Raw genomic sequence first — 11,772 nt, 5'->3', positions numbered from 1 at the left:
ACATTGTTTGGACTTCTACAAGCTGGAGCACGATGCCAGTCTTGTTTGCTATATGGAGAAGCCTGCTTCCAGAGAAAGCACATCTATATATGCACAGACTTTTGTAATAGTAAAGACTGCTTTTGTTTTTTACAACCATAGTCAGAAGCCAGCAAAAGCAGGCTATTTGTTTGGGTTTATGGTTTCTGAGAAACAGAAGCTAATATAAGCCCAAACAAACAAGGCCTTAGATTCATAATGAATCTAAAATTGTCATACGAGCATTCAGAGTTGTATTTTCAGAAGTGAAATGACATTTTTTTCCCCAAGATGTTCACAGCCCAATTGCAACAAAGAATATCATCCCACAGCAGACAAGCCCCGGTGTTTCATCAAAGGATCCGATGCCTGAGCGCTTCATGTCGAAGTATTTTTGTCATCTTCCACGAACTTTTGTGTCGCTGCCTCCAGCATTTCGCCGCGCGCAGCAGCCGACCAAGTACATCAACGACTAGCCACAACAACGCAGAGAAAAATAGGAGCAGATCGACACAACAGCTAAGATAAAAAAGATTCATCTTGCGAAAGGGAAAGTCTGCTAGTCTAAAACCAGCCATGCTATCAGTGTTTGTGTCCAATTCGACGTCAGGGCTTACCAGAATGACGAACAACATCACATTGAAGATGGCAACCACTCGCCACTCCGTCTTCATGTACTGTGCAACCCCAGCTCTAGAACCAAAAGTTTGGCATGAGCATCGGCATCCCAAAAAGGTTTTGATGTTTCGAAGCTAGGGAGAGTGAGATGGCGAGCCACTTACTTGCAAGAATCGCAGTCGTAGCACCTGACAGAGCGCACGTTCTTGTACAGTTTGCAGTCGATATTGGTGCTCACCGGATGATAGCTCAGATCAAAATATGAAGCATTCAGTGCTGGGTACCCACACCTGAAAATTAGATAGATGTGATAACCATGTTTAAGATTGTAGTGAGTAGTTGCAGGTTTGGAATAGACCGTGAATGGTTCAGGTGCATACTCTGCCGGTGGGCGGCAGCAACCGGACTCCATGGGAGTAAGGTCTGCAAGCTTGTATTGTTTCAGAGTCTGCATGAAGTTAGATATTACAAGTGAGATCACCGTAACAGACATGGTAGCAAATGGAGCAACTCCAAGACGGTAAGGCTAAAAAATAAAAACTCCAAGACGGTAGATCAGGTGAAATAAGATGTGAAGATGGAAGACCTTGTATCTTTTTGACAAGTTGTTGCAGTCGTCAGACTTCACTAGGCAACTTTTCAGGCGAGTCCATTTTGCCGTGTCATTGAGCTAGAGTTTGAAAAGAAGCAATTAATGAAGAGAGCTATGTTCCAGACTTCCAGCACAGCGGAATATGTAAATGTATTGCATAGAAGGAAACAATTATTTTCCAACAAAGAAACATGGCATGCCTGTTTGACAAACCAGGAGCTGTAATCCTGAAGATGATACTCTTTATATCTGCATAGATCATGAGAAATGCTTCAGTTTATTTCGATACTCTAAAGCTGGAATTCACCCGATCCTTCTGTGGATTACTGATAGTCACATACCTAGCCCCAGGAACAGCATGACCAGTTCCTGTATTTGTGATGATAAACCTGCAGCAGAAAAGACCAGTACAGAGTTAACCAAAAACACAACTACTTTCATGAAGTCAATTGATAATTAACCCCTAAACGGTGGAGTATAATTTAATGCCATCACCAGTATATTTTCAAACAAAAAGTACACCATGATTGTCACCAACTTAAAAGGGCCGTGTCATCACAAATTAATCAAAGGAACTTACGCAAGCACCGTGAACACCATGATTGCCACCAAGACCACGAACAGCATTATCAGATACTAGACACCCACATGTCAAGGCAACACTGACTCCAAAAACACCAACAAGAAAAAACAACCAAGACGATTAGCAGTCATGTGGCCGCGGCTTTATTAATAAATCAAATTCCACGATAAATGAAGGATACTGTCCAAAGCAAGCAAGAAATGTTCTTCCAAGCACCAAGGAACCCCACAAGCGATCTGCAGCATACATTGACAGTGAACCAGATGAATGGGGAGGTTGATAATTCACCGTGGTAGTGACGCCATGGGGAATGCAATTTGATGCGTACATGAGGAAAATCGCTCCTCCAAGAGCCATGACGGGGATGGTCAAGGACCGTCTGCACTCGTCGTTGTGGGTGCTCATCCAGAACCCGAAACCCACCACCAGTAACGCCAGTATCTGTTCAAGAAAGAGAACCGTAAATTGCATTTACTTTGAAGTTGGAAAGCCAATCTTTCTTTCCCAATGTTCATATGCTAACATTAACTATGACGTTAAGAATTGCCAGCACCAACATCCCATCACTGTAGGATAAATTGGGAGGCAATACAACTTAATAGAGGAAATGCAAGGGGCAGAGCCACCAGATGGGGGAGGAAGAAACTACGAACCCACAAATTTCAGACAGTGCACATTTTGAATAAAAATCCAGAAGAAGTGTGAAGCAAACTTTTTTGTGGGTGGGGGGGGGGGGGGGAAGAGTGCACTTCAGCAATCAGCCAAGCGCTTCCCTCCTCACAAACAAATCGAAAACTCGAAATGTGCTGCAAAAAATCCACCGCAGTAAGAAAGTTAAACATCACAATTCACAGGAGAAATAAGATGATGAAACCTAAAAATGCTGGAACTGGAATGAATTCCCAAGACTTGTCAGCGGCACCAGTCCACTCCAAGCGGGCACGAAATAATCAGCCAGCTAAGTTTTCGGGGGAAGAAAAAACACAACCGGCTCAAAATGGCGAGCAAATGCGGACACCAGGAATCGAGAATCACCCCAAGCAAACAACGCGAAGGAAAAGGCGTCCTCTGATTTGGGGACTGAAGGGAAGGAGGGGTGTCTGACCATGGTGAAGAAGTTGATCCACCTGATGACGAATGCGCTGGCGCTGCCCATCCTCCGGTCCTCCCTTCCCAATCAGCCGGATTGCAACTGGATTCTGCACGAGATCTGGCGAGGCGGTGGCGGCGGACGGGGACGGGAACGAGGAAAAGGGACCGGTGCGAGCGTGGCTCGATTTGTGTGTGAGCTTAAAGACAACGGTCGCGGCAGCTAAGCTCGGCACGGGCACAGATCAGCAAAGTTGGATAGCGCCTCCCCGTGGTGGGCAGCGACGGTGACGTGCGGGGCGCCGGGGCCGGACGGGGGGTGCTGTGCAGACCCGTGGTGTCGGTGGGAGAGGGGGACGGTTTGGGATGGTATCGGCTGTGCTAGGCGCTGCTGGGCAGAGGCTGGCGGCGGTGAGTGTGGCCGGCCGTGGTCCGGCCGGGTGGGGCGGAGGACGGAAAAAGGCCGAAAAGGCGTCCATGCTCGGTTTGGATCATGGTAGGCGCCATCCTTTCTGGGTCATATATAATCTAGTCCGTTTATTTCTTCTCCAGTATTTATTTATTCATTGATTGATTTTTCTAATATGTCTTATTTTTTTGCCGATCTTCGACACAAATCTCAATACAAATATATTTTTTATCTACTTTACCAATACGAACATTAAATTCTCAACACAAATATAATTTTTTCATCTACTATTCAGCACGAAATTTATCGTAAATCATGATAAGCTCGAGCCCAGCCGTTTCATTCACGAATGGATGGATGCGGATGGTTTTTCTCGCGGCAGCCGGCTGGCTGGGCGAATGGGGTTCGCGGCGTTGCAAACTGGAACGCTACGGCGCCGGGCGGTCCGCGGGACGGGACGGGGCACGTGGCCCAAATGCAGGCGAAAACGGTGAAGGGATATAGTATCATACATGCCGAAGACAACAAGGTGACAAGGTCTGATTGTGCAAGTAAATAAATAAATAAATAACACTGTTATCCAAAAACCATGGCAACAAATGTACGTCATCTTCGCCATGGTTTTTGAAAAACTCAAAGGAGTTCGAAACACAACAGGCTGTTATCCGTCCCCTGAGTGAAACGAATTTGGGAATCCAACGAATCTACTCGCTATTCGATTTGCTTCAAGATCTTTTTGTCGTGCGTATCATGTGCGGCGAGGTGGAAGCAACACCTTTTTCTAGGACCGGAGGGGCCACTTAGGTACGCTTTTCCTTGTCCCGTCGTACGCCGGCACGCGCTCCCCGTAAGGCGCGAACGGCCCAGGACAGCCGGCTCGCCCCAAAACGGAACTCCTCTGGCCGGCCGCGGACGCTCGATGACCGTCCGGTCGACCAGGGCCCGAGGCCTGAGCCCGCTGCTCCTCCAACTGCTCGTAGTAGTCGCCCCAGGCCCCCAACACGCTTCGCCTTGTGCTTTGTGCCTGGGCCCCGGGCGTGCGTCGTGCTGCGTCCTAAGACCCTCTCTAATCATATATTTTTTATTTTATTCCCTTTCTGATTCATTTTTTTCTGGTATTTTTTTATTTTCTTTTATCTTCAACAGCTTTTTTTCGAAAGTATTCGTAAAAGAAAGGAGAGGGAATCCTAAAATAGAGGGAATATGAGAGAGAATACCTTCATAAGTGTTTTGTGATTAATGATAACCGTATCACTGTGACTAACAATTTATTTTGAAGGGAATCAAAAATTTAGTTCACAATGATAATTGGTATTCTTAGTCCTAAAGAGATTATATGGATGATTAAAGAACATTTGCATCAAGATTAGAGATCTTCTAGTTATAAGTGTCACAAAGGAGATAAAAGATACTTAGAGTAGTATTAGTCTTTTTTTTAGTCTTTTGACCGTACTATAAAGAGAGGCTAAGAGTAATAGTTTGATCTAGTAAGTCTAGACTTGGTTTGATACATACTTGTGAAATTCTAGCACTAGATAGCTCATAGAAGTCTATGAGTGAGATGTTGAGAAGTTAGAGCTTAAGATAAAGTTGAATTGGACGAGTTTTGGCTTTTTAGTTTCGTCGGATGGTCCGATCTTGTGAAGTTTGGTCTCACCGGAGCATGCTTTGTTTATCAAGACAGAAAGATGTTGAGTTCATCGGATGTTTCGATGATTAAACTGATGGAATCACCGGATGCTTTTCTTGGTGACACGTGTCCAGAAATATTAGAAGTGTTTCACCAGATGGTCCGATGTTAGTTTGGTAAGAGCACCTGACTAATTTCAACAGAAGTGGAATTGTCAAGGAAAAATATATTTTAACTCACCGGATTATCCAGTGATACAATGATGAAAGCACCAGACTATTTATTCTAGAGGCGATTTCAAGTGACGAAGTATGAACCTCAATTCACCGAATGGTCCGATGATCATGGTGTGTACACCGGACTCTCACACTGGATCTTTTCTTGTAGAGAGAGTTGCTTCGGATGGTTTGAATTAGCTCTACCCACCGGATGGTTCGGTTATGAACAAATATGTACGTCGAAGCATTTCCTATAGAGAAATTTTTTAAAACAAAAGAAGCTTAACACACCGGATGGTCCGATGATGGTAATGAAGTCATCACCAGAGCATATTTTCTAAAGAATGTTGCAATGAGTAGTTTGGTTAGGTTGTACTGATAGGATGGTTCAGTGTTAATTGTGTGCTCACCGGATAACAACATCTGACTATCTCTCAACAATAACAACTAATGATAGCTGACGTAGTGAGGGATTGAAATTTGTACTCATTGAATTGTCCAGTGTGAGTAAGAAGATGCTCACTGGGTCATCTGGTGTTAACAGAAAAGGTGTGTGTTTAGGCAACGACTAAATTTGAATCTTTAGCCTATAAATACCCTTCTATTTGGTTTCATTCGGCTCTCTTGCAATCCCAGAAAAGCTCATATACTATGTGTGTCATCAAGAAGCAAGAGAGTGCACTTGAGTGAATTCAAAAGTTCTTAATTGAAGGTTAATGACATATTTAGTGCTTGAAGAGTCGCAAGTTTGTATTTAGTTGTAGTCTAGACTTGATCTTGGTCAAGTGAAGCTATTAGCTTATTACTCTTGTTGCAGCAACATATAGCCAATCTTCGATGATTGGAGGTGTTTCGATAAACTTTTGGAGTTTTTGTGGGAGACCTGGGAAGAGTTATGTGCTTAATTTGATGTCCACCAATTTAAAGATGAAGAAGTGACAATCATAAATGAGTACTTGAGATTTCGTGACTCAAGCAAGTAGCGATATCCTTTGTGTATGCTACAACAAGATACCTGAAGGAAAAAAAATCGATATTCTTTTATCGTTTACTTACTTTTCCATATTTATATTTTAGCATTTTACTTAGTTACAAACTTTACATTTCATATTTACTTTATGTTTTATTTTTTTAATTACCTAATTTACCCTCCAGCTGACCATTCGTTCTTTTACCCGCGGCGTTGGTGGTCAGAGATGCCGCATCCGACGCCACGCCGAGGCGTCGGACGTGGGCACGGCTCACGGCCTTAGGGGCCTGACGCGACGCGCGGGCACTGATCCCGCGGAAGCACGCGCGCGGCGCTTCGGTCCAATCGATCTTGCGCGCACGGAAGCGTTGGCCACCACTTGGCTTCCCTGACCCTGAGTCCTGAGAGGTGGTCTCAGGTTGCACGGCGGCAGAGACCGGGGCACGCGTACTATGCAACCGGGTGACATACTTCGGGCAGAAAATGCAGACGCTGAAGGAAGAAAAGAACGCGCATTGCCTCCACCGTCATCCAAGAACACTCCAACGGCAGATGATAACGTCGACGACCAAGCGGCGGATGTTGCGCAACTGGCGACAGCCATTTCCGATGTTGTTTTCGGATTGGACTGGGCCAGCCTCGGCGACAATTCTTTTCTAAACTGTTTTGAATGGATCTGCTGCAGGTGAGTACCACCTTTGATCTGTCAAGCACGGACCACAATATTTGCTAAATGAAGATCTATGTCCAGCATGGCAATAAATTCTCCCTTTTTTCCATCAAAGTTCAAAGAGAAGGTTCGGAGAATTTCTGTCATAGCACCATGTCATCTGGGACATTTGGATTGTTCGCGATGCAGGTGGTAGGCTATAGCAAGATAGACAGCAAGGGTGTTCTCACAAAAACAATTCTAAATAAATACACCATGAACACATCGAAATCGATGCAAAAAGATAATGCTAATTGGTAAGGGAAGATATCCCTACGTGTCATAACAGAAGGAAAGAAAGGAGGAAAAAATTGATGACTCGAGATGATAACTGACAACTCAAACAGCAGCATCCTAAAATAACAAGAAAAACTGAGCCCAGTATGCAGGTCCGCAGTTAAACTGATTAGTGTCTAAGTGCCGGCAGAAAACACTTCGTCTACTAATGGAAATAAGCTTAAATGCATCATCAAGGCACCAAAACCAAACCCTGCGAGCATGAAAGGAGAAAATTAGATCTTATCTGAAACAGTATAAGGTGCTGGCTAAAGAGTGCCACCTACGCATTGGATGATTGGACAACTTACTCGATGGGGTGATATGTACAGATGTCGCTGCATAATAATGTTCTAATAAAAGGATGCATGATACTTCCGAAACTGTCACATCGATCATTGGCAGTATACCGCAAGGTCAATCTGTGGGGGTATTGTTTTAATTTCTGTCCCAAGTTCTTGCTCAATCCTATACCTGCAAAATAAAGAGAAAATGGATCAAGAATCTTGATAAAAGGCTAAAGAACAGGTTGCTGTTATTACTGAGAAATATCATAAGAATGTAACAAGCCACTTTCATAATGCAGGCTTACAAGTTGAAACGGTCCTCATAAGTGATTAAGTTCACTGCCAAACCAAGGTGTCCAAACCTCCCAGAACGACCAACCTAAGAAAATGACAAACAGTATGGAACTTTTAAGTGAAGCGAAGTTATAAAATATACAAAGCTACTAGAAACATAGAGGTAGCAATTTTACCCTGTGCAAATATGTCTCTGAGGTCTTAGGGAAGTCAAAATTAATTACCACATTAACGGCTTGGATGTCAATGCCTCTGGTGAACAGGTCTGCAACAAAGACATGCCACAACAATCTTATCAGAAGACCATAAATAACATTTAAACATGTGTTGAAAAGGATGGTAGATAATTTAACAAATAAGGCAATAAAACAAGAGAGACAGATTTTCCAAGCCAACAAGAATTGTACTCTTTCCTAGAATAGCAGAAAATATTCATCAAGGCAATAGAAGAACCTGTGCACACAAGGTTTCTGCAAGCACCATTGCGAAAGTCATGAAACACCCGGTTTCTATGGTCTTGTAACATCTTAGCATGAATGTAGAAGCACGAAAAACCAAGCTCCGTTATTTTCTTAGCCAGTAGCTCAACTCTATTAACAGAGTTGCAGAATATAATGGACTGATTGATTTGAAGCTGGCAGAAAACATAAAAGGAGGACAATATGTTAGTTTATACTTAAAGATGGATGAAACAAGAAACAGAGTAACAGTGTGTTGTACCTTTGAGAAAAGTGTATTCAGACAATGAACCTTCTGTCTTTCTTCCACAAACGCATAGTGTTGTGTTATTCCTTTCAGTGTTAGTTCATCCATAAGATTAATAACATAAGGTCTCGGCAGGTATTTCTCTTTGAATTCCTTGACAGTTACAGGAAAGGTTGCCGAAAACATCAATAGTTGCCGACTAGCTGGAAGGAAATGAATAAGTTGCTCCACAGAAGGCTGGAACTCTGGAGCTAATAGCTTGTCCGCCTGCATGTTACCGAAAAAGAAAAAATGCAGCATATTGAGTATTTGACATGTCATTGTTTGCTCAACAAAGAAAACATATTCGCACAATACTATTGCAATATATCAAATCATGTATGCAGATGAATCACATGGAAACAAAACCATGCCCACATTGATTTTAAGACACACATGTGACACTGCCAATAAGCAAATTGTAAAAACAATCAGGAACACATTCGGAAGGGCAGTCAGCATCACATGAAACTAGATGGAAAAAGATACAAATGAATTCCATTGTCTTTTCTTTCAGCTGGGGCTACAATGTCAATATGCTAAAGTGACATGATTTAATGTTAATTACGTAGGGGGAAGCAATGGGAAGTGGCTGGTAACTTAGTCAATAGAATAAACAAACACTCTCAGTGACTAAGCTGTGAGCCTGTGATTACAAAATACACAACAAAAGCAGGGTCCTGTTTGTGTGTTTTCTCCATCATACCTCATCCATGACGAGGATTGAACAATCCTTCAGCACGCAAATGCCCTTCCTGGTAAGGTCCAGTACCCGGCCCGGTGTCCCAACAAGTAAATGAACAGGTTGGTATAAACGCATGATGTCATCCTTCAAACTGGTTCCTCCAGTACTAACCATAACTTGAATGTTGAGGTACTTCCCAAGCTCTTTGCAGACTTGTGAAGTCTGCAGGGCCAATTCCCTTGTTGGTACCAATATAACAACTGAAGAATAGATCCACAAAACCAATAAGATTTAGCTTTTCAAATAATATGTAAAGCTCACAAATATAAGAGATAACAAACAAGAAACATAACAATGAACTAAATTAACAGTGGATGTAAAATTAGCACCACACAAACATCACCCTTAAAGATGTCTTAGAGAAGGCACAGGTTCAACTAGAAAAGTGGAATGCTTATTGATTATTCACAATTTGAGTCTGCATATCAGCCAGAAGATGCTAGAGTGCATATGGTTTGTTTATCCAAAAAAAATACATTTTATACCTGATATCATTAGAAGCTTTTTTTTTCTTTTTTTGTCACGAGTTCCCTCCATGTAAATACAAAAGGCACACAAAATTCCCTGTTTGCATGAATTTAATTTACACAAATGAAAAGATTGTGCTTACAGGAGTTGTGCATTCCATTTCGATACATCAGATTTGTCAACGTGGCCAACAGTAATGACAAAATTCAGTGGCTATCTAATATTGACAGCAGGGAAGAAATGGATATACATTGGGAATTGGACAACAGAAACTTGGACTGCTTTTTGGCCAATTATGTTGCTCAAATGATGGTATCAGTGGTTAAAGAAATATGACTCGTGTTGCAGTTCCTTCTAAACTAGACTACGTGAGGGGAGAATTCACCTTGTATGGCATTTTTCTCAGGGTCAATTTTTTCAAGGGCTGGAATGCAGAATGCAGCAGTCTTTCCGGTGCCATTTTTTGCCCTTGCAAGAATATCACTTCCGGTCAGAGCAATTGGAATACTTTCTTCTTGAATAGGAGATGGCCTTTCAAATCCCTTTTCATAAATTCCCATAAGCAGTTCACGTTTCAAAAAATAATCTTCAAACTCATTGCCTTTTGTTGCAGTGACATCCTGCATAGTATATCATACATATCAGTAAGAAATACTCCCTCTAGTCCAAAATAAGTGTCGTTTTGGGTTGCCTGTAGTCAACTGTTTCAAACTTTGGCTACAAATTACTTTTTATGTATTGAGTTTGCATACTTGAAAATGACATGGGTAGATTTGTCTCAAAAAGTACTTTCATAATAGTATACTTTTGCTATGTTTTATCAGTATATTACAACAAAAAGTAGTAGTCAAAGTTGTATTTTGGGGACCATGTCAATGTCCAAAACGACACTTATTTCGGACTGGAGGGAGTATATCAATATCCAGCAGAAGTAAGCAGATGGGTGTCATTCAGAACTTGTACATATATAATACTAAATGCAACTTAACAATTTTCTAGGGCTACTCTCAAACATCGAAAGAGATTAAGAGCATTATAAAGAGAACAGCACACCTCCGTCCTATAGCGTGTATCTGGAGCTGGTATATTCAATTGTGCCTTCCAATCTTCAGAACTGAAACAAACAAATGAAGAGGTCACCAAAGATGCTACTAGATAAACTTCTGTGCAAATCATTGCCCATTCTAAATCCAATACGGTGCCAAGTGAATCATTTATACAGTGGGGAAGTAGAGAACAGCAGCAACAGTGAAACAAAAATGGCAAGATCACGCATTTTTGCATAGAAAATGTATGATGGAGGCAAGCAAGGGTAATAAGGCACACAATAGCGAAGTGCAGACATACACATAATACATTCACACCAGCATTAGTCAATTGTACACTCCACAGCATATATACAGAAATAATTAATTTTTTTCCAAGACACAAAACCTAAGCAGAAGTCTGTCAACGAGCCCATTAGTGAAATTGCAGTCCTCTCAACTCAAATCGGCATGATGTAACCGGCAACCAAAATCACGTCCCTCATTCCAATTCAGCATGCTAGGGACTCTAATTTGTAACTAGACAAAGCACAAACCCTTGAGCTTGAGGCCGGCACGGCACTAAGCAGAGCCCAACAATAAGGTTCACCAGAGGCGATGAGTGAACCAGTAAAGCCCTTACCTCGAGTCGAACTGCGACGCTGACCTGGACCCAGCGTCTCCGGACGCCGCCGCAGCGGCGGCGGCCTGGTCTCGCCGCAGCCACTGCTGCTGATGCGAGGAGTTCCTATGCGCGTGCTGCTGCTGCTGCTGCTGTTGTTGTTGCTGCTGCTGCTGCTGCTGGTAGTAGTGGTGGTGCTGCGGCTGCGGGTTCCTGCCGTAGTAGTTGTGGTTTCCACCCCCTCCTCCTCCGTTGCCGCCTCCGCCGCCACGTCCGCCACGTCCGCCGCCGCCCCCGCCGGAGCTGTAGCCGGGCGGGTAGCGGGCTCTGGGCTGGTGCATGGCGGGATCTAGGGTTTTGGAGCACGGGCGCGAGAGATCTAGGGTTCCGATGCTTTCCCCGTTGCGGCGGGCGCGTGGGCTTCGCTTTGGGCTTTCGAGGTGGATCCGGAAGCGTTCGGTTTCGAATGGGTAAG

The 11,772-nt window shown here is 43.2% G+C and overlaps 2 protein-coding genes across 3 annotated transcripts; both read right to left on the bottom strand.

The window, feature by feature from the left end:
• Positions 1–66: 66 nt before the first annotated feature.
• Positions 67–3,374, bottom strand: LOC133903058 (tetraspanin-10-like). Of its 2 annotated transcripts, XM_062344403.1 has the most exons (11): positions 2,917–3,374; positions 2,140–2,252; positions 1,993–2,047; positions 1,809–1,864; positions 1,570–1,617; positions 1,429–1,477; positions 1,223–1,306; positions 1,017–1,084; positions 801–926; positions 636–711; positions 67–490 (listed from the first exon to the last, which is right to left on the bottom strand). In XM_062344403.1, exons 1-11 carry the CDS (start codon positions 2,965–2,967, stop codon positions 416–418), a joined length of 801 nt encoding a protein of 266 aa, XP_062200387.1. In that variant the 5' UTR covers positions 2,968–3,374; the 3' UTR covers positions 67–415. The 2 variants fall into 2 exon arrangements, with proteins under 2 accessions (XP_062200387.1, XP_062200386.1); XM_062344402.1 differs by having other exon boundaries at positions 67–711.
• A 3,693-nt stretch (positions 3,375–7,067) lies between these two features.
• On the bottom strand, positions 7,068–11,772 carry LOC133903473 (DEAD-box ATP-dependent RNA helicase 12). Its single transcript, XM_062344867.1, has 10 exons — positions 11,319–11,772; positions 10,704–10,764; positions 10,036–10,270; positions 9,144–9,382; positions 8,414–8,665; positions 8,147–8,327; positions 7,870–7,958; positions 7,705–7,778; positions 7,424–7,586; positions 7,068–7,326 (listed from the first exon to the last, which is right to left on the bottom strand). The coding sequence occupies exons 1-9, from the start codon at positions 11,636–11,638 to the stop codon at positions 7,508–7,510; spliced, it is 1,530 nt and encodes a 509-aa protein (XP_062200851.1). The 5' UTR covers positions 11,639–11,772; the 3' UTR covers positions 7,068–7,326; positions 7,424–7,507.

This window comes from Phragmites australis, chromosome 21, assembly GCF_958298935.1.
Source record: "Phragmites australis chromosome 21, lpPhrAust1.1, whole genome shotgun sequence".
Classification (NCBI taxonomy): Eukaryota; Viridiplantae; Streptophyta; class Magnoliopsida; order Poales; family Poaceae; genus Phragmites; species Phragmites australis.
The sequence above is the reverse complement of the archived record's forward strand: the minus strand, read 5'-3'. Positions and strand labels throughout refer to the sequence as shown.